The sequence below is a fragment of the Gossypium hirsutum genome, chromosome A05 (assembly GCF_007990345.1).
Source record: "Gossypium hirsutum isolate 1008001.06 chromosome A05, Gossypium_hirsutum_v2.1, whole genome shotgun sequence".
NCBI lineage: Eukaryota > Viridiplantae > Streptophyta > Magnoliopsida > Malvales > Malvaceae > Gossypium > Gossypium hirsutum.
Window position 1 is genome coordinate 42860909 of NC_053428.1, and position 21628 is coordinate 42882536.

At 37.0% G+C, this 21628-nt stretch overlaps 1 protein-coding gene and 1 non-coding gene across 2 annotated transcripts; both read right to left on the reverse strand.

The window, feature by feature from the left end:
* Nucleotides 1-5575: 5575 nt before the first annotated feature.
* On the reverse strand, nt 5576-5682 carry LOC121229749 (small nucleolar RNA R71). The gene has a single exon (XR_005927704.1). It is a non-coding gene; the product is annotated as a small nucleolar RNA R71 (small nucleolar RNA).
* A 4959-nt stretch (nt 5683-10641) lies between these two features.
* LOC107961046 (uncharacterized) lies at nt 10642-11259 on the reverse strand. Its single transcript, XM_016897290.1, has one exon. It carries the CDS (start codon nt 11257-11259, stop codon nt 10642-10644), a length of 618 nt encoding a protein of 205 aa, XP_016752779.1.
* Nucleotides 11260-21628: the final 10369 nt, after the last annotated feature.

The following is a 21628-nucleotide window of genomic DNA, read 5'->3' on the forward strand; positions in this document are numbered from 1 at the left end:
CCTAATTATGATGTTGTTTATGAGATTATTTGTCAGGATAATTATTCAAATAAAATCAGTGTTTAAATTAATGATAAGTTTTTATCTCTTTGCTGTTTATTAATGTTGGAGAAGAGCTATAAATAGTTAATCATTCAACTTCCTCATTAGCTATTTATATATGGGTGTTTAAACACTCATTGTTTAGGGATTTTTATGGAGAGATGTTGGATGTAATGTGAAGTATTTTGAGAGAGTGATTTATAACAACTTGGGTTTGAATTTGAGACTGCAATATCTACTAGGAGAGGGTAGATTAGGCGTTAGTCAATAGTTGTATTAGATGAGTTGTTGAATAAAATCATTCTTTGAGTAAAGTTTCATCGACATAGGATTGATGAAATCGAACTACGCTAGAAAATATAATGTTGATTTTATTACTTATCTCTTTGGTTCACTTACGTTTTCGATTCATTAATAAACTCTCTAGTTTGATCTCAACTTTTGTTCAAACTTAAGTTAGAAGGAAACTATTTTGAACATGAACAAACCGAAGGCTTTTTCACTATATATAACATTTTATTTCAACATTGATTTTGGCCCAATGATTGAGAACTCATTGAAATAGAGTAGTTATTTGTGATTTCGGCTTTGGACCTTTGCTATCAGAAATGGCCTTAAAACATTCCATATCAATTTTGTTTTCCTTTTTCATGTGAAGAATAACTTTTTCACTAAATAGAGAAAATTAAAGCAGAATAGAGAAAATGAAAGCAGAATAGGGTAAGGGATAGGGATAGAGGGAAATTTATGATAAAAATGTGTTTGAAAATTAAATTGTTAGAATTTGTAAATGTGGAGAGTTATATTTTTAAATTAATTAATATTATGAATTTATAGAATGTATAAGTATTGAAGACTAAATATGTTATTATACTAATTAAAAAAAAGCATGACATCATTTCAATTAACGATTTAACAAAAGGTGACCAAGACAAAGTAGATGAAAGCATTGGTAATGACATTGGAAGGTTTTTTTTTATTTATAGTTTAGTAACCAAAACAGAAACACGCTACTAGTTAATTCGGTGACTTATGTTACAATTTACCCCAGAATAATTTAGATAAATATTTAAGTTTAAAATATAAACATCATAATATTACGTCATTATTGATTAAAACGATATTACATCTCTCTCCTTAGTTTCATTCAAATATGACTTAATTTTTCTTCTTCAAAAAACCATTACTTTAATATTTTGTATTTTTTTGAGATATTTTTAACTTATCATTTTTTTCCAATCTTCATTTAATTTGTATTAATATAAGTAATTATTTTTTATTCAAATATAAATAATGATTAATTGATATGCATAATATTTCAAAATATCATGCTAAAAATACATTCACAATTGTATAAATAAATCTTATTGAAAGTATCAAAAATATTAAATAGTAATAAAACCCGAACATATTTATTATATTTGTAGCATTACATATTTATCATTTAATTTGTTAGTAAATATTTATTATTTTAATTTAGAAATGCATGTTTAGCCCTTTCTATATATCCAGATCTTACTTTAATTGTAACGACCCGATAGTTAGAGGTGTTGGAAAGTTCATTCCCGAGACTTTGTTCTGTAAATTTGACTTGTAAATATTTTTAATAAATATTTACAGAGCTAGTTGTATAGTTAATTAGGCTCCGGTTAAGTGAATTTACTTGAATTAAAAGTAATTAGGTATAAGGACTAAATTGCATATAGGGTGAAAGTTGAATTATAGATTAAAGATTAATTAAAGGGACTAAAGAAACAATTACACCATTTTTTTAGGTAGGACAACATTAGGTAAATTTGAAAGAAAAAGAGAAAGAAGAAAAGAAGAAGTCACTCTAAGGCCAAGGGCTTCAAAATTTTAAAGTTTAATGGGTTAGTCAATTTAGTCATTTTTCTTGTAATTTGTATTTTTTGGAATCCCGGTGTTAAGTATTACCCGACCCATGTTGAAATTTTAGCAATTATTAAGTTTCTTAGTGTTATTAATGTTGAATAATTTTAGTATTAGGGATTAAATTGATAGATTTTTAAGTTAGAAATGGAAAAGGATTAAATTGTAGAACAAATTGTAAATTTTGAGTAATAAAGACTAAATTGTGAAAAAATTGAAATTTAGCGGTTTAAGTGAAAATATGGAGCTAAATTTAGTTTAAAGTGGAATTTGTATGAAAATATAGAATTAAATGTGAAGAATAAAAATTAGTCTCGGTTTAGGGGCTAAATTGAAATTTAGACAAATCTTGAGTAAAAATTTAAATATTCAATATTCAATATTCAATATGAAATTGAAATTGAAATTTTATTGTATTGATGAATTTTAATTGCTTTAATTTCATAGCTAACGTCGTATCGGAATCCTTAACTAAAAAGGGGAAAGATAAAATCAACGCCGAATAGTTCAGAATTCCTGGTTTGTATTTCTATAATCCGAACTTAGTTGTTAATTGTTATAATTCAATTTAATGCATATGTTAAGAGTTGAGGTGAGTAATTGACATTTTGATAATTGATTGAAATGGATTGAATTGGTAAATACATATTGAATGTATTTATTATTATAAATTGAATTTAATTCATGTGTATATATGTGATTATATGAAAATTAATATTGGATATTGGTTATACCTGAAATGTGAAATTAAACCCTATTAACTGTATCAGGTTGAGTTGGATATAGATGGCATGCCATAGGATAGGAAGAGTTTAGGGATTTCTTCGACTTCGAGTTGATGAGGCACTGGGTGCCAATTTACTTCGATTTAACCAATAAGACACTGGGTGTCAAATTTATATAGCGCTGGGCGCATATTACTTCGGATTATCCGATGAGGCACTGGGTGCCAAACTGATGTGTTGGTTGGATCCGTGTATCCATCCGAGTCTTAGTCGTGTTAATAGGGGTAATTAAATAAAACGGTTCTATAATTAATATTGGATGATATTGTATGTGAATTGAAAATGGGACAGAGATTTGAAACATGAAAACGAGATATGTTATGACTAAATGAGATACATGAGTTATGTACTCATGAATTGAGTATTGAATGGCTAATGCCAATGTATAGACAACTGTAATTTGATATGTGAATAGCTATTTTTATAGCAATTGTGTGAATCGAGACATTGTTAATTAAATAAAAGATGTTAGCATGTGCAATTTGAGTATAGTACGAAATGATGTTGAAATGATGTGCTAATATGTATGAATTCAAAAGGTTGACATATGATAGTTGTGATCTTAGTTATGAATTCAAAAGGTTGACATATGATAGTTGTGATCTTAGTTATTAATATGTGTTTATATTTTAATTGTGCATATTATATTATCTTGTCTTTAAATATTTGGATTATAGAAATACCACTGAGTTTTACTCAGCATACGGTTTTGTTTTCCCGTGCGCAGATTAGGTACTTCACTTGTGATTGTCAATTCAGCATCCAACAACGATCCCGAACTCAAATCTGGTGCTATTTATCTTTGATAAGTCGTAATTTATACATATTTTATCTCATTCTTAGCACATTTTTGGATGAATTATCATTAGATTTGTGGAATTTGATGCTCCTAATCCTTGAAATTCATGTTTTATATATAGGTGAGCATAAAAGAGTAAAAAAAGCGAGAAACGGGCCAAAAATAGATAAAATGGGTCAAAGTGGGAAATCAATACGGCCTGGACTTCCTCACACGGGTAGACCACACTCCCGTGTCTATTTAGCAGACTTTAACACAGCCTAAGCCACCCCACATGGGCGTGACACACGGCCATGTCCCTGTCGAGCCCAAGTCTAGTTCTACTCAAAAAAGGCCACTTTTGAGGGTTTTAAAGCATTCTAAAGCCTATATAAACACCTGATGAGGCACCTAGAGGGAAGCACACGGAGTGGAAGGCAAGGAATTACTCGAAGAAAGCCGATTGATCCATCTCAGAAGCCAGATTCTCCTCCAAGACTGAAGATCTCCCTTCAATTTCCTTCAGGGGTTTTTGGGTTTCTTTATGTTTTGTTATTATTATTCTTCTGAGATGTTTTCTTTTACACATATTAACTAAATCCCCTAAATACCTAAGGGGAATGAAACCTAATACGGATTTTATTACTATTTTCTGAATTATATGATAAATACTTGATTTGTTCTTAATTATGTGTTCTTAATTCTTGCTTTAATATTCCAGGATATTGATTCAAGTATTGATGTGCTTATTCAGAGGAGCAAAAGTCTCTGTCTAAGGGTAGATCTAGCATAATTAAGCGGAGTTGATTGCACCCCTAGACATAGGGTGACATAAATCTGCCGAATTAGGATCAAACCTAATCAGGGAATCCATAGATCGAGTTAATGCAACACTAGGGGTCTTAATTAGAAAGAGATTTCAATTAATTAACCTAGGGTTAGACGTTGTTTGTCTCGAGAGAGATAATAATATAAATTAGGGATTTCTACGGATCGGGTCAAGTGAATAAATCGTCTAGTTCAGAGTCAAATAACAAGTGAAGTCTAGGTGGATTCTTCCTTGGGTATTGTCTAAATCAATCAGTTTTCCCAAAAGTATTTCCCCAATTTACTTCCTATGCATTCTTAGTTTAGTTAATTAGTTTAGATAAAGTAAATCCCTTTATTTTTAGGCTAGATAATAAAAAAAAGGTTAATACTAGTACTTTTAGTTCCTGTGGGTTCGACATTCCGGTCTTGCTATAAGCTATACTACTGTTCGATAGATGCGCTTGCCTTTATCGTGATAATAGTTAGCTTTCAAGTACGATCAATCATAAATATAAAACTTATCACGCACATCAAGTTTTTGGCGCCGTTGCCGGGGAACTAAGATATTACGAACACTTAATTTTTATTACTTTAGCCATTTATTTTATTGCAAGTTAAATTTTATTTTAATTTTATTTTAATATTACTAAATTTTCTTTTATTTACTTCTGGCAGGTTTTTATAGTTTATGACTAGAAGAAACCCGTCAGGACCATTACTTTTTGATAGTGAGATCGAAAGCACAGCTCGCAAAAATCGAAGAGAAATAAGGCGAAGCCTAAGATACATAGAGGAAGAGCGAGAGGACGATATTCACACCACAATCGAGGAGATGGCTGAAAATCAAAATAATCAGTTACCTCCTATGATCGCTGCAAATCTAATAAATCAGAATCCTACTCCTCGTACTATGTATGATTATGGTAAACCCAATCTAACAGGAACTGAATTGAGTATAATTCGGCCTACTATTGCTGTAAATAATTTTGAACTGAAACCTAACACGATTCAAATGATAGAATAGTTTGTTCAGTTTGATGGTTTGCAGGATGAGGATCCAAACACTCATTTAGCGAATTTTCTGGAACTCTGCAACACTTTTAAAATCAATGGCATTTCTGATGATGCCATTCGCCTTCGATTGTTTCCCTTTTCGTTGAGGAATAAGGCTAAACAGTTGTTGAACTCATTACCACGAGGGTTAATCACCACTTGGGAACAAATGACCGAAAATTTTTTGCTTAAAAACTTTCCAGCGGTTAAAACGGCTAAATTAAGGAATGATATTTCTTCTTTTGTGCAAATAGATTTAGAAACACTCTATGATGCATGGGAGAGATACAAAGATCTATTGAGAAGGTGCCCTCACCATGGGTTACCACTTTGGCTACAGGTTCAAACTTTTCACAACGGCCTGAATCCTTCGACTAGACAGATGATTGACTCAGCTGTTGGTGGGACTATTAATAATAAGACACCTGAAAAGGCTCATGAATTTATAGAAGAGATGTCACTGAATAATTATCAATGGAAAGTCATGAGGACAAAGCTGATGAAAGCGACCGATGTTTTTAACGTTGATTCGGTTACTATGCTCTCTAATCAAGTAGAACTTTTGATAGTAAAATTGATGGGTTACTTGGTTCTTCACATGTTCATCCAGTAATGCAGTGCGATACAAGTGGAGGTGGAACGAGAAATTCAGAATACCCACCCTATGGTCACAACATGGAAAACGAGCAATTGAATTATATGGGTAATAATCCTCGACCTCAAAATAATCCTTATAGTAACACTTACAATGCATGTTAGAAAAACCACCCAAATTTCTCATGGGGAGGCCAAGGGAATCAGAGACCACCACCCCCTCCAGGTTTCCAACAACAACCTTACCAGCAAGAGAAAAAGTCAAACCTTGAGGAGATAATGACAAAATTTATTTTAGTAGTGGAAACCCATTTTCAGAACACTGAAACTGCACTTAAAAATCAACAAGCATCGATCCAAGGGCTCGAGAATCAAATTGGACAGCTGGCTAAGATGATTTCAGAAAGACCACTAGGAAGTCTACCTAGCAACACCAAACCCAATCCAAAAGAGCATGTGAAAGCAGTTACACTTAGGAGTGGCAAAGTGTTAGCTGAATCTGAAAAAAAGCCACCACAAGAAGCTGACAAAACCCAAGTAGAAGAAGGGAAAACCGAAAACAAGAACAATCCAATGCCAAAGGAATATAAACCACCAGTCCCATATCCAGCAAAGTTGAAGAAAGACCGCATGGATGCACAATTTGGTAAATTTCTTGAACTTTTTAAACAACTGCATATTAACTTACCTTTTGTTGAAGTTATATCACAGATGCCTACATATGCAAAATTTTTAAAGGAGCTTCTAACAAATAAAAGGAAGTTTGAAGACTTATCTACTGTGGAACTTAATGAGGAGTGCTCAGCCATACTCCAAAATAAACTACCAACCAAACTGAAAGATCCAAGAAGTTTTACTATTCTCTGCTTATTTGGTAGTTTGAATGTTGATAAGGCACTAGCTGATTTAGGCACTAGCATTAATTTGATGCCATATAAAATGTTTAAACAACTAGGTATTGGGGAACCTAAACCCACTAGGATAAGCATTCAACTAGCTAATAGATCTATTAAATATCCTAGGGGTATTATAGGGGACGTACTTGTCAAAGTAGATAAATTTATATTCCCTATTGATTTTTTGTGCTTGACATGGATGAAGATGTTGAAGTACCTCTAATCTTAAGTCGTCCATTTTTAGCCACTACTAGGGCTGTTATTGATGTGGGTGATAGTAAACTAGTACTTAGAGTAGGTGACGAGGAGATTATTTTCAAAATTTATGATGCCATGAGATTTTCTAGGGAATAGGATGACTCATGTTATTTTATTGACTCTATTGATCATGCTACTCAAAATTCTTTTCAGGAAATCGTACATAAGGACACATTGGAACTGTGTCTTGCCCAAGGAGAGGAGGTGGATGATGATGATTTTGAGATAGGTAAGATAAAAAATGAACTAAATTCCAATGAACCCTTCCTAAGACAAGCAGAATATGAGGGAATTAAGGTAAATGATGAACTTAAGCAAAAACCCTCTATTGAAGAAACTCTGAAACTGGAACTTAAACAATTGCCAAATCACTTGGAATACGCATTCCTTGGAAATAATTCTACATTACCAGTGATTATTGCTTCTAACTTGCAACCCGAGGAGAAAGAGGAATTACTCCAAGTATTGAGCGAACATAAATGAGCCATAGCTTGGAAATTTTCTGACATTAAAGGGATCAGCCCTTCTTTTTGCAACCAAAAAAATTTAATGGAGGATGAATATAAGCCATGTATACAAGCTCAAAGACGACTGAAACCCAACATGAAATAAGTTGTAAAAGCTGAGGTAATTAAACTCCTAGATGCTGGAATTATTTATCCTATTTCTAACAGTTCTTGGGTAAGTCCAGTGCAGGTTGTTCCTAAGAAAGGAGGCATGACTGTTGTAGCCAATGAGAAGAATGAATTAATCCCAACAAGGACAGTCACAGGTTGGAGAGTTTGCATTGACTATAGGAAGCTAAATGATGCCACAAGAAAAGATCACTTTCCCCTGCTATTCATTGACCAAATATTGGAAAGATTATCAGGGCACATGTACTACTGCTTTTTTCACGGACTCTCTGGCTATTTTAAAATTCCAATAGCTCCTGAAGATCAAGAAAAAACAACATTTACATGTCCATACGGTACGTTTGCTTATCGTAGAATGCCTTTTGGATTATGTAATGCTCCTGCTACTGTTCAGCGCTGCATGATGGCCATTTTTGACAAACTCGTAGAAGACATCATGGAGGTATTTATGGATGATTTCTTGGTATTCGGTAACTCTTTCCGTCTTTGCCTTAAAATTTTAAAACTAGTTTTAATAAGATGTGAAAAAACAAACCTTTTGCTTAACTGGGAAAAATGTCACTTTATGGTTCAAGAAGGTATTGTGTTAAGAGATAAAATTTCTAGTAAAAGGATTGAGGTTGATAAATCTAAAATTGAAACCATTGAAAAACTACCTCCCCCTAGTTTGGTCAAGGCTATCAGAAGCTTTTTAGGACATGCTGGGTTTTATAGAAGATTTATTAAAGGCATTTCTAAAATAGCTAAGCCTTTGACTAAATTACTAGAAAAAGATGTACTCTTTTATTTTGATCAGGAATGTTTAGAAGCATTTAATACTTTAATGGATAAATTGACTAATGCTCCAATTATAATCACACCTGATTGAATTTACCTTTCGAACTAATGTACGATGTTAGTGATTTTGCAGTAGGTGCAGTTTTGGGACATCGAAGAGACAAGCATTTTCAACCTATCTATTATGCTAGCAAAACTCTGACAGCCACCCAAGAAAACTAAACCACCACGGCAAAAGAACTGCTAGCTGTAGTTTTTGCATTCAATAAATTTAAGCCATATCTAATATTGTCTAGAGTTTTCGTTTATACTGACCATTCTGCCTTTCGCTTCTTTTTAACTAAGACTAATGCAAAACCTCGACTCATTCGATGGATTCTGTTATTGCAAGAATTTGACTTGGAGATTCAAGATAAAAGAGGAGCTGAAAATGTCACGGCTGATCATCTTTCTAGGCTTGAAAATTCAAGTACCAAAGAGCTAGATGAAGTTGAAATAAATGATTCATTCCCTGAAGAATAATTTTTTGCTATATATGATTCTGAGTTACCTTGGTTTGTAGACATTGCTAATTTTTTAGCCGCTAACGTTATCCCAAAAGGGTTGACACATCAACAAAAGAAGCGATTCTTTGCTAATGTGAAAAACTACTTTTTGGAAGACCCTTTTCTTTTCCGTATATGTACAAATCAGGTCACTAGGAGATGCATTACGAGGTCAGAAGCATTTAAAATATTGGAGCATTGCCACTCAGGACCGACTGGGGGACATTATAGTGGAAATAAGACCGCACATAAAACACTCGAATCAGGTTTTTATTGGCCTACACTTTTCAAAGACGCTAACAAGTGCGATAAATGCCAATGAACAGGTAATATCTCTAAACATGATGAAATGCCCCAAACGTACATGCTCTCATGTGAAATATTTGATATATGGGGTATTGATTTCATGGGTCCATTCCCCAACTCACTTGGAAATAAATACATATTAGTAGCCGTTGATTATATGTCTAAATTGGTGGAAGTGACCCGTCAAGTCTGGGGATTACCTACACAGATTAAACAGAAAAAGGGTGAGTTTTTGTAAACTCAATGTGTAATCCCCACAGAAACTATACATAACAGCAGAAATCAGTCATATATCCAAATATCAAAAAATTAGGGCCTGACCCTTTACAGAACCAGAGTGAACATTAGTCCTCTCAGATATAGAATCAGATACGAACTGGGCCTCAGTTATATCATGCATAACAGAGCAGAATAATAGAGTCCTACCCACTAGCCTCTACACACCAACTCCGTCCAACCCTACACAACATGTAGGGATAAAATCGACTCACCCATCCCTACACACCATGTTGTACCGAAATGTGGCACATAATCAGATAATTACAGCTGTGCTGCCAAATGTCAGGCTTCGAAGCCTTTCAGAATACTTACTCCATATACATTAACCTAACCCCGATGCCATGCAGCATACAATACATGACATGCAAGTATGCAATTAACATATCATACATACAAATCGGTCTACATGCTAAGAGTAACATGCTAGAGCACATATATCACATAGTCAGATCACGTAATCAGGGGTCAAGTAACTCTTACCGACCCTACAGTAGGTCTCAGTTGACTTGGGCGACCCGAGCAACCTTTCAGAGTATTTTAGAAAAATAGGCTCACACGCTCATGTGGCTTGCCCGTGTGGGCCCACATGCCCGTATGGCCCAGACGGCCCAAATTGGCCTTGGCCGTGTGAATTACACGACCTGGCCCAAAATTCCACATGCAAACAAGCAAAAAAATAAACTCTTTCGCAGGGATTCGAACTTAGGACCTCCATCACTCCACTTAACCATCAGACCAGCAAGCCCATTCTGATATAGAATTATCGACAATATAACATAAACCTACTAAACTAAAGTGAGGCTTTATTCTTCAAAAAGCCAAAATTTTCTCAAACTAAGGCTTGAACTTGGGACCTCCCGCACACACCCAGAGTACTTAACCACTGAAGCAGATACTCAATTGTGACAATGAATCACAGAAACATATTTAAAAACTTGGGGCGTTACAACTCTACCCCTTAAAAGAAAATATCAGCCTCGAAACTTTACCTGATTACAAAAGGTGAGGATACTGCTGCCACATCGAATCCTTAGGCTCCCAAGTGGCTTCCTCAGTACTATGATTCTGGAAAAGCACCTTTACTAAGGGGATAGATTTTCTTCGTAGAACCTTAACGTCGCGATCTAGAAGCTGAACTAGCTCCTCCTCAAATGTTAGATCCAGCCTAACCTTAATCTCCTCCACAGGAACAATGTGCGTGGGATCAAAGCGGTAGCTTCTCAACATTGAGACATGGAAAACATCATGAATATGATCCAACTCCGGAGGCAGTTCCAACTGATATACGACTGGTCCCACTCGTTTCAGAATCCGGTACGGCCCAATGAACCGAGGGATTAGCTTGCCCTTGCGACTGAACCTCAATACTTTCTTCCATGGCGAGACCTTGAGAAAAACATAGTCTCCCATAGAATACTCTATCTCTCGACGTTTTAGATCTGTATAAGAATTTTGCTTATCAGAAGCAGCTTTCAGTCTATCTCGAATCAAACGGATATTGTTCTCAGTCTCAAAAATCAATTCCAGACCCAGAATACGTCGTTCACCCAACTCAGTCCAGCACAAAGGAGTGCGTCTCTTACAACCATATAAGGCCTCGTAAGGGGCCATCTGTATACTAGACCGGTAAATATTATTATAGGCGAACTCTACTAATGGCAAGTACTCCTCGCAACTGCCTCGAAAATCAATAACGCAGCTCCTTAACATGTCCTCCAGTATCTGAATCACCCTCTCCGACTAACCATCTGTCTGAGGATGGAAAGCAGTACTGAAGTCTAACCTCGAACCCAGAGCCTCATGCAGCTTCTTCCAGAACCAATACGTGAAACGAGTATCCCTATCAAATATGATCGAGATAGGTAGCCCATGTAACCTCACTATTTTAGAAATATAGAACTTAGCCAACTTTAGCAAAGAAAAGTCTGTCCTGACCAGGATGAAGTGCGCAGATTTGGTCAATCGATCCACGATAACCCAAACAAAATCCTTTTTAGTGGGTGTTAGAGGCAACCCACTAACGAAATCCATAATTACTTGCTCCCATTTCTATAACGGTATCTTAACCGACTATAGCAAACTCAAAGGTAACTGATGCTCAGCCTTAACCTAATAACAAGTCAAACAGCGAGCAATGAAGTCAGTAACTTCCCGCTTTAACCCTGGCCACTATACAACTCTTGCAGATCTCGATACATTTTATTCCCTCCGGGATGCATAGTATAAAGGTTACTACGTGCCTCCCTCAGAATCAACAGTCTTAAATCCTCATCATTCGGTATGTAAATCCGACCGTGGAAACACAATACCCCATCCTTATTAATCTCAAAATCCATGGTAACACCTCTCTACCTGTCGAAAACGCAACTCTAAAGACTTGTCCCCCATTTGTTTATCTCTGATCTGATCAATCCATGTCGGTTTCAGTTGAAGTTCAGCTAGCAGAATCCCATCATCAAAAAGACTCATCAAGCAAACATCACTCTCAGATCGATCATAGCCCTACGGCTTAATGCATCGGCCACCACATTGGCCTTACTAGGATGGTACTCGATAGTGCAGTCGTAATCCTTAAGCAGTTCAACCCATCTACGCTGCCTAAGATTTAACTCCTTTTAGGTGAGGAGATATTTGAGGCTCTTATAATTAATATAAACAGTACACTTCTCAGCATACAGATAGTGCCTCCAAATTTTCAGAGTGAAGACTACCACTACCAACTCTAGATCATGCGTCAGATAGTTAGTCATGAGTCTTGAGCTGTCGAGACGCATAAGCAACTACCTTTCCTTCTTGTATTAGAACACAACCTAGACCCACATACGACGAATCACTGTAAACCACAAAGTCTCTACGAAAGGAACTTGTCTTAACCTTATCAAAACTCTCCTGTTGTGCATCAGTCCAAACGAAAGGAACTCATTTATGCAAAAGCTTAGTCAACAGGGCTGCGATCAAGGAAAACTCTTCTACGAATCGTCGATAATATCCTGCTAGCCCCAGAAAGCTGCAGATTTCAAATACATTCTTCGGCTATTTCCAATTTAACACAGCCTCAATCTTACAAGGATCAACACAAATCCCCTCGGCTGAAACCACATGTCCCAAAAATGTCACTTTCCGAAGACATAACTCATACTTGCTGAACTTCACATACAACTGTTTCTCACGTAGGATTTGTAGAACCACTCTGAGATGCTCGTCATATTCATCCTCAGACTTAGAATACACGAAAATATCGTCAATAAAAACCACCACAAATTGGTCTAGATAAAGTTGAAACACATGGTTCATCAAGTTCATAAATGCCGCTAGTGCATTAGTTAACCAAAAGGGCATAATTAGGAACTCGTAATGTCCATATCGAGTCCTAAATGCCCTCTTATGCACGTCAGCCTCATTTACCCTCAACTGGTGATACCGAGAATGCAAGTCAATCTTGGAGAACACAGAAGCCCCTCTAAACTGGTCAAATAAATCATCAATCCTCGAATGTGGGTATTTATTTTTAATTGTTAGCTTGTTCAGCTGCCGATAGTCGATACACATCCACATTGTCCCATATTTCTTCTTTACAAATAGAACAGGTGCTCCCCACAGAGACACACTGGGACGAATGAACCCACGGTCTAACAACTCCTGAATCTGAGCCTTAAGTTCCGTCAGGTCTTTCGGTGCCATTCAGTAAGGGGCGATAGACGTCAGAGCTATGCCAGGAATCAACTCAATCCCAAACTCTACCTCACAGCTCGGAGGAACCCCGGTAGTTCCTCAAGAAACACATCTAGAAAATCCCTCACAGTTCTAATGTTCTTAACTAAAGAGTCCCTAGAATCAGAAATACTGACGTAAGCCAATAATGCCTCACACCTTTTTCTCACTAACTATTCTACTGCCAAAGTAGAAATCACATTTTTTAGAGAGTCACGTCGTTCCCTAATCACCATTACCTCACTTTCTTCCTCGACCCTTAAGATAACCTTTTTCATTGTATAATTCAAACTCACCTGGTGTTTAACTAACCAGTCTATTCCCAAAATCAAATCAAACTCCCCAAACGGAAGCTCCATTAGATCAGTCAGAAATATTGTCCCTTGGACCTCTAACAAAACATCTCTAAACAGTTTACTTACTCGGATGGACTGTCCCAACGGACTCACAATAGTTACCTCGCTAGAAGTACTCTTAACCCAAATGCTCAATGTTTCAAACACAGTACTAGCTACGTATGAATGTGTAGAGCCTATGTCTATCAATGTAAGATAAGTTACATCAAATATTAAAAATGTACCCATAATGACGTCCGAAGCATCTCGTTCCTCACGGCAACAAGCAGCATAAACCAAAGTAGGTTGCCTCACCTCAGACGGTCCAGCACCTCTGCTCGGTGCTTTCTATCCTCGGCCCATGCCGTTACTACCCCTAACGTGACCTCGGCCCCTAGATGGCTGCTGAACTACTCTCGGTGGTTGTACAGTACCAGAACCCGGAGCTTGCACCTGATCAGTTCTCAACGGGCAATCTCGAACACAGAGCTCAGTCGACCCATATCTCAAACACACCCCAGTAGTCCTCCAACACTTGTTCGAATGGCATCTACCACAGTGCCCATACAGTGCTACCCCAGTAGGTGCAACATAAGGCCCAACTCTCACTTGCCCATCAGATCTGGGCTTCTTCTTAGGCCTCATCCCAGAACTCGAGGGCTCCGAATCCCTCTTGTTCTTACCCCTCTCGTAATCTCTATTCTGGCGCTCCGCACGCTCAACATCCTTAGCAATTTTGTCCTTCTCGACCAAAATAGCAAATTCACACTCCCTCTGCGGAGCTATCAGCACCGTCAGGTTATCCCTAAGGTCATCCTCAAAACGGACACATCTTTCATATTTAGACGCCACCATGCCTCGGGCATAATGGCTCAGTCTCAGAAATTCGGCCTCATATTTGGCCACTGATCGATCCCCCTACGTTAGATTCAGAAACTCTTGCCTCCTAGCATCAATATAATTGGCCCCCATGTATTTACCCTAGAAGGTCAACTAAAAGAGATCCCATGTCAATCGGTCAGGCCGGGTCTCTCCTTAACCGCCAACCACCACTGGTACGCTTCATCACGAAGCAGAGATACAGCTCCCTTTCAGTAATAAAATCTAGATCGTCCATAGTTCTCTCCATGGCCACCATCCAATACTCGGCCACGTTAGGGGCGACTCTAGTGACGCTCTTGAATAACTCAGCCCTGTTGGACCGGAGTCGTTCCGTAATTGACCCTCAGCCCCAGATCCAATGTTCGGCCCAGTGACCCTCTCCAAAATCCGCAGCATGGCTTGGGACAGTACGTCGTCCCCAACCGCAGATCATGAGACCCAAACCCAGTGTCTGTAACAGGTGACACCAGCGTCTCGCTAATGTCCAAATTAAGCAGATTCCCAGATGATGAGGACCCCGCTTGAGCCCCTCTACGGCCTCTGCCACGGCCTTTAGTACCCCATCCACGAGTACCACATGCGCTCATCGTAAATTTCAAAATTTATCTATGTCACAAATTTTATAGATCAGTTACAGTTTCAGTATCTATTAACAGATGTTTTATGCGAAACAGTATCAGAAGTTCAAAGTTGTTTTCGTAAGTCGCAGTCTCTCTACGGGTTTCAATATACACCAACTAGAGTGTTTTTAATACGGTTTACTACCTATAGTAGTTTCAAATTATACTATCTACAGTATTGCGAAATAAACAATACAAATTTTAAAAAACTTACAGGATCGACGCTAGAGACTTGGTTTACCACATACTTTTTCCAAAAATATTTCAATTTTTTTAAAAATTATTTCTTTAAAACCAATTTTACAACCTAAATCTACATCTTTGCAACCTGGCTCTGATACCACTAAATGTAACACCCCAAACTCAGCCTGGACGTTATGACCGAATTTGGCAATGTCACATGAGAGAGATTTGAAACCATATTGACCTTAAAGTCGTTCCAATTATTAACGTGTAGTTCGTCCAGGAAAACGCATTCTAATTTATCTGATTTAAAACATTGCTTTTACGCGGAAGCTTTTAAAAGCATTTTCGTATGCGTGATAGTTTTATAAAACTTCGGCTCTTTTGGAAACTCGAGTTTCCCTACTACTAGCAGTAAAAACTATAAAACATTTCAAAATCCCAAATTAAGCAAAAATCCGTAAAAGCCTTAATTACATCAAATTTCCCTAAATATAAATTAAATCATAAGTAAATAGAAAATAGTCCAAGTGGAAAACCGTGTGGCCACCGTTGAGTCCTCCGTTGCACTGACCTGTCAACTCTTAGGATTACCTACATAGATTAAATAGAAAAAGGGTGAGTTTTAGCAAACTCAGTCTGTAGTCCCCATAGAAAATATGCACAATAGCAGAAATTAGTCATATATCCAAATATCAGATAATTCAGGCCTGAACCCTTTGCAGAACCAGAGTGAGCATTAGTCCTCTCAGATACAAAATCAGATACGAACTAGGCCTTCGCCCATCTCAGATATACCATGCATAACAGAGCAGAATAATAGAGTCCTACCCACCAACCTCTACACACTAACTCCGTCCGACCCTACACACCATGTCGGGATAAAATCGACCCACTCACCCCTACACACCATGTTGTACCGAAATATGGCACATAATCAGATAATTGCATGTGCTACCAGATATCAGGCTTAGGAGCATTTTAGAATACTTCCTCCATATACATTAACCTAACCCCGATGCAACGCAGCATACAATACATGATATGCAAGTATGCAATTAACAGATCATACATACAAATCGATCTATATGCTAAGAGTAACATGCTAGAGCACATATATCACATAGTCAGATCACGTAATCAGAGGTCAAGTAACTCTTACCAACCCTACAGTAGGTCTCAGTCGACTTAGGCGACCCGAGCAAGCTTTCAGAGTATTTTAGAAAAATGGGCTCACACACCCATGTGGCTTACCAGTGTAGGCCTACACACCTGTGTGGCCCACAGGGCCCAAATTGGCCCTGGCTGTGTGAATCACACGACCTGACCCAAAATTCCACATGCCCATGCAGTTCACCCGTGTGGCCCACACGACCCAATTGGTAAAGCCTGTGTCTCACACACGGCCTCGCCAGTCCTTACACAGTCATGTTATGCACTCGTGTCACGTGCCATGGCCTAGTTCATCGATCACACGCCCGCGTGCTGCCACACAGCCTACCACACAGGCTACCACACGCTAGTGTGGCGTCGACAGATTCGTTTTCAGCTTTCGCTGATTTTCTTTTTCTGGATAATTGAGTACACACCTGATATTGTTTTGATGCCAGAACACTCTCAAGACCATCAAAACCTAAATTTGATCAATTAAACCCCAAGTTAGACACTTAAAATGATAAATTTAACCGAACCACATCAAAAAAGTAACTCATTTAACCCTTCCAAACCCTTAACTTCACACAACCACGACAATTTCACACTACTAGAGTGCCGAACAGTAGTCCACAGTCCCTTGGTCTTCTCCTAAATCGATCAATAACACTAACAGTTGGTCCCACATACGATAATTAAAAACAAAAAAGAATTACCACACGTGAATTTTCGGGACAACAAAGAGATTATCGCAAAGAAATGCAACTTACAGAATATTTATCAGTAGGACAAATCCCCTCTACACTAATCAATTAAACCGATGCACGAATAAAACAAACCCCAACAGTACAAAAAAGAACCGAATAGGAAGATGTGAAATAAAGTGAAAGAACGAACACTTGAAGATTTCAAAAACGTCAAAAATGGCACCGAGATTTTTGACAATAGAGATAAACCAAAAAGAGTTGTAACAAAATAAAATCAAAAAATTTAGCAACACTCCCACATCCCTCAAAACACTCCCCCACTAACTCCTTGACTCAACCACTATAGACTTTTAGTTTGACTGAAACTCTCTCGGTCAAACAAGCAAAAAAATAAACTCCCTCGCAAGGATTCAAACTCAGGACCTCCAACACTCCACTTAACCACCAGACCAGCAGGCCCATTTTGATATAGAATTACCGACAATATAACATAAACCTACTGAACTAGAGTGAGGCTTTATTCCTCAAAAAGCCAAAATTTTTCCAAACTAAGGCTTGAACTTGGGACCTCCCATACACACCCAGAACACTTAACCATTGAAGCAGATACTCAATTGTGACAATGAATCACAAAGACATATTTAAAAACTTGGGGCGCTACACATATACTTTAGGTTTGATTCCCATATTTGCAACAATGGTGGTCGATGATAGGCTAGATCCATCAGCATCGATGAACTCGACATATAACTTCATTATAGCATTTTCACTTGAGTAGTGAATGATATGGCTGTCTCGAGAGTACCTCGTCAGTCACGTCAAATAGCTCATACTTATAGGGGTTAACAGAGGCAAGAAATATGTATTGCAACTTCAAAATTCTTCCTCGAGTCGATACCCCAACGTTTCACCTGATTTTGGTCCATAGCTCATGCAATTTAATCGTAAGATTAAAAGCCAATTCCACAAACTTCGCTCCTACAAACACCACCTCGACATCTGTATTACAGATTTGACCGTCATAGTAAATAACTGATTTCACTTATTGACTAATTTTAATTTTGGTCACAAATTGGATGAAAAATTGCAAAAAAAAAAAGAAAAGAAGTAGAGGGTTGTCCAAATAAGTACACACAACTCTCACAACAAAACTATTCGATGTTTGTTAGTAGTTTGATGCGTGTCTATATTATGGAAATTACGTCCCATTTATAGGAAAATTATATAGGAAGAAAGAGAATATGTGTTCTTCTCTTTATTTACAAATGCACGCATTCATTGCATTTTTTATGATGCAATCCATATTTAAAGCAGATTCAGAAGTTGTATAATTTTATCGCACCCGTATCATATGGAAAAACTCTATGACTTCCTACTATAATCGGTGTAATTTTTTCTCCAATTTCCAAGCAACCAATACCATTAACCTTCTTACTTATTCGAAGGTTGGCACCGTTGTGGACGCAATAGGACTCTAAGATGGGGAGCGACTATTACAGTGCAGTAAAGGTGATATTCCTTTTGGGGTGACAATGGTTTTCATTATTCAACAAGCCACTAATAACTACAACCATTGTGGCGCTAACCCGAGTTTAACCTCTGTTGTGCCGAAACATTTGCTCTGCACTTGAAAGCCCTCTTGTGTCCACCTTAGTGTCAACTTTTGGATAAGAATGAAAGGTCAAAGATATCGGCTGTTTGGAAATAGAGAAAAAAATAAGTTGATTACACTAGAAATCCCTTGAGTTTTTTCGTATGATTATGCCCTCAATCTTATGTACGTTATATATAGGGCATCATTTACAGGTATCGAAAATGCTTGAACTCTTAACCATGTAACAACCGTCACCTAGCCCCCTGGTTATACTCGAACCCCTAATTGTATCATGCATTATTATCTCGAAACCAGATTTCCCCACGATAGGTTTATGAGGTGATGGTCCTATCCTACCATGACATATGAAATGTATGTGTTCTAAAGAGCGTTATCACATCCCAATCCCTCAAATCTACCTATGAACTTCTGCAGTTTCAATCAAAATCTTAAACCCTTTTAAAACTCTAAACCCTAATATATAAATTGTAACACCCTTAACCCGTATCCATCGTTGAAATAGGGTTACGAGGCATTATCGAACGAATTACATCAATATTACATGCTTTAAACATTCATGGTCATAATTATGAAAACACAATCATATTGTCCCTTACGAGACTCTTCAAGACCTCAGAACATGCTTAGAAGTGGTTCGGGACTAAACCGATAACATTTGTAAACTTTGTGAAACTTATAAAATTTTCAAACATTTTAGGGTCACACGCCCTTGTGAACAAGCCGTGTGCCTCACACGGTCACCAGACACGCCTATGTCACAGATTGTGTGAAAACAGGGTATACATTCTGACTTGCACCACAAGGCCGAGGACACGCCCGTGTGCCATGGCCGTGGGAAATCTGGAGAGGTTACTAACTTGGGTCACACAGCCAGGCACACACCCATGTGCCAGCCCGTGTTTCACATATGACCAATAGACACACTCGTATGTCTAGACCGTGTCAAACCTGTAAGGTATTCTGACTTAAAAATCGAAGGGCTACCCCAAGAGACATACGGCCGTATAGTATGACTGTGTGTCGCACACGGCTAAGACACACATCCGTGTCTCTTCTCATGTGGACAAAAATAGGCTATTTGCATAACCATTTTGCCACCCTATTTCACAAGCATACACAAGTATAATTTACATCAATAATTCAACCCAATTGGTAGCCACTTCATAACAATTCATACATATATCATGCCATTTCATCTTCAACCATTTCACTACTCAATTCAGTACCATTTGTACATTCAAACACATACTAACTAGCATGATTCATTCCTCATTACTTACCTATTCAATCACATGCCAAAAGTACATATCATACTCCTCAATACAACTTATTTCAATATGTGTTTTTACTACCATCAATCACACACAAAGCTTGACTCATAAATAATCTATTAACCATTCATTTATTAAGTCCAAATTCATGTTTTTCATAAGTAAATACTCAACATATACCAAATAGCCAAATAATCATCTTGAACCATCACCAACCATACCAAATTATGCCATTACACAAGGCAAATTACACATCAAACATAAGTCATTAATAAGCCATATAAAATGGCCAAATACATTACTCAAGCCTATACATGCCATAAACCAAGTCACAAGTGTATAAATACCGAAGTTAAAAACCGGATAGTGTGATGCGATATCTGCCGACTTCCAACTCGAGTGAACGTCCGTATCACTATAAAACATAGGAGAATAACACAAAGTAAGCTATAAAGCTTAGTAAGCTCGTTTAGTAATAAACTCATATTATTAAATAATTGCATTTAAAACCATTATTTAAAACATGATATAATTCATATGATTGCACCATTCTATCTCGAATTCATGCACATAGCTAATGAAAATTTTCATGAGTTTATTCATTCAAAACACATATGGTTTGAATATTTCTTGTCAATTCATTCACATCTTCATATGCATAAGCAATAATATATCTAAACTTTATTCAATTCAATTACTATCACCTTTTCTTTAGCCAAGTGAATTATGTGAAATATCATCAAATAACGGTATTTTGCACAGTATGTGCCACATTTATATTTAGTTAAAATAACTATAACTCATATCTCACATATCATTCAACTCATACCTCATTATAGCCAAATAAACACATTTTTGGCATGGAACATACTTATACATAAATCTTTCTCATTTCATATACATGATACTCTAAAAACTTACCAAATTACCTTCATTTGATTCTCATATAAGTTCTGTACAAACTTGTATCACTTAATTCAATTGTACTTTCCTTATCGACTTGACTATGCCCATTGAACCATTTAGAATTGTTAAGGATACTCAAAAATCACATAAAGCTCATACAATGCCAAATCCCAGATATGGTCTTACATGTTATCATATATCGATGCCACTGTCCCAGAGAGGGTCTTACACGAAATCATAATATGATGCCAATGTCCTAGACATGGTCTTACACGTAATCTTAATATAATGCCAATGTCCCAGACATGGTCTTACATGTAATCACATCTTGGTAATCCTAATGTCATGATGTTTGTATCCTATATTATTCCTAAGGTTCGTACAAGACTTTCGGATGTCGTAACTTCGTCAATTCTTGCTTGTATTTGCTCGTTCAACATTCGTAACAATTCAATGATAATGAAACATATATAATTCAATTAAATTCAATAATAAATAAGCATTTATAACACAATTTAAATACATTTATTAGCATACGAACTTACCTCGTTCGCTGTAACGACGAATTAGGTCGACTAATCCGATACTTTGTTTTCCC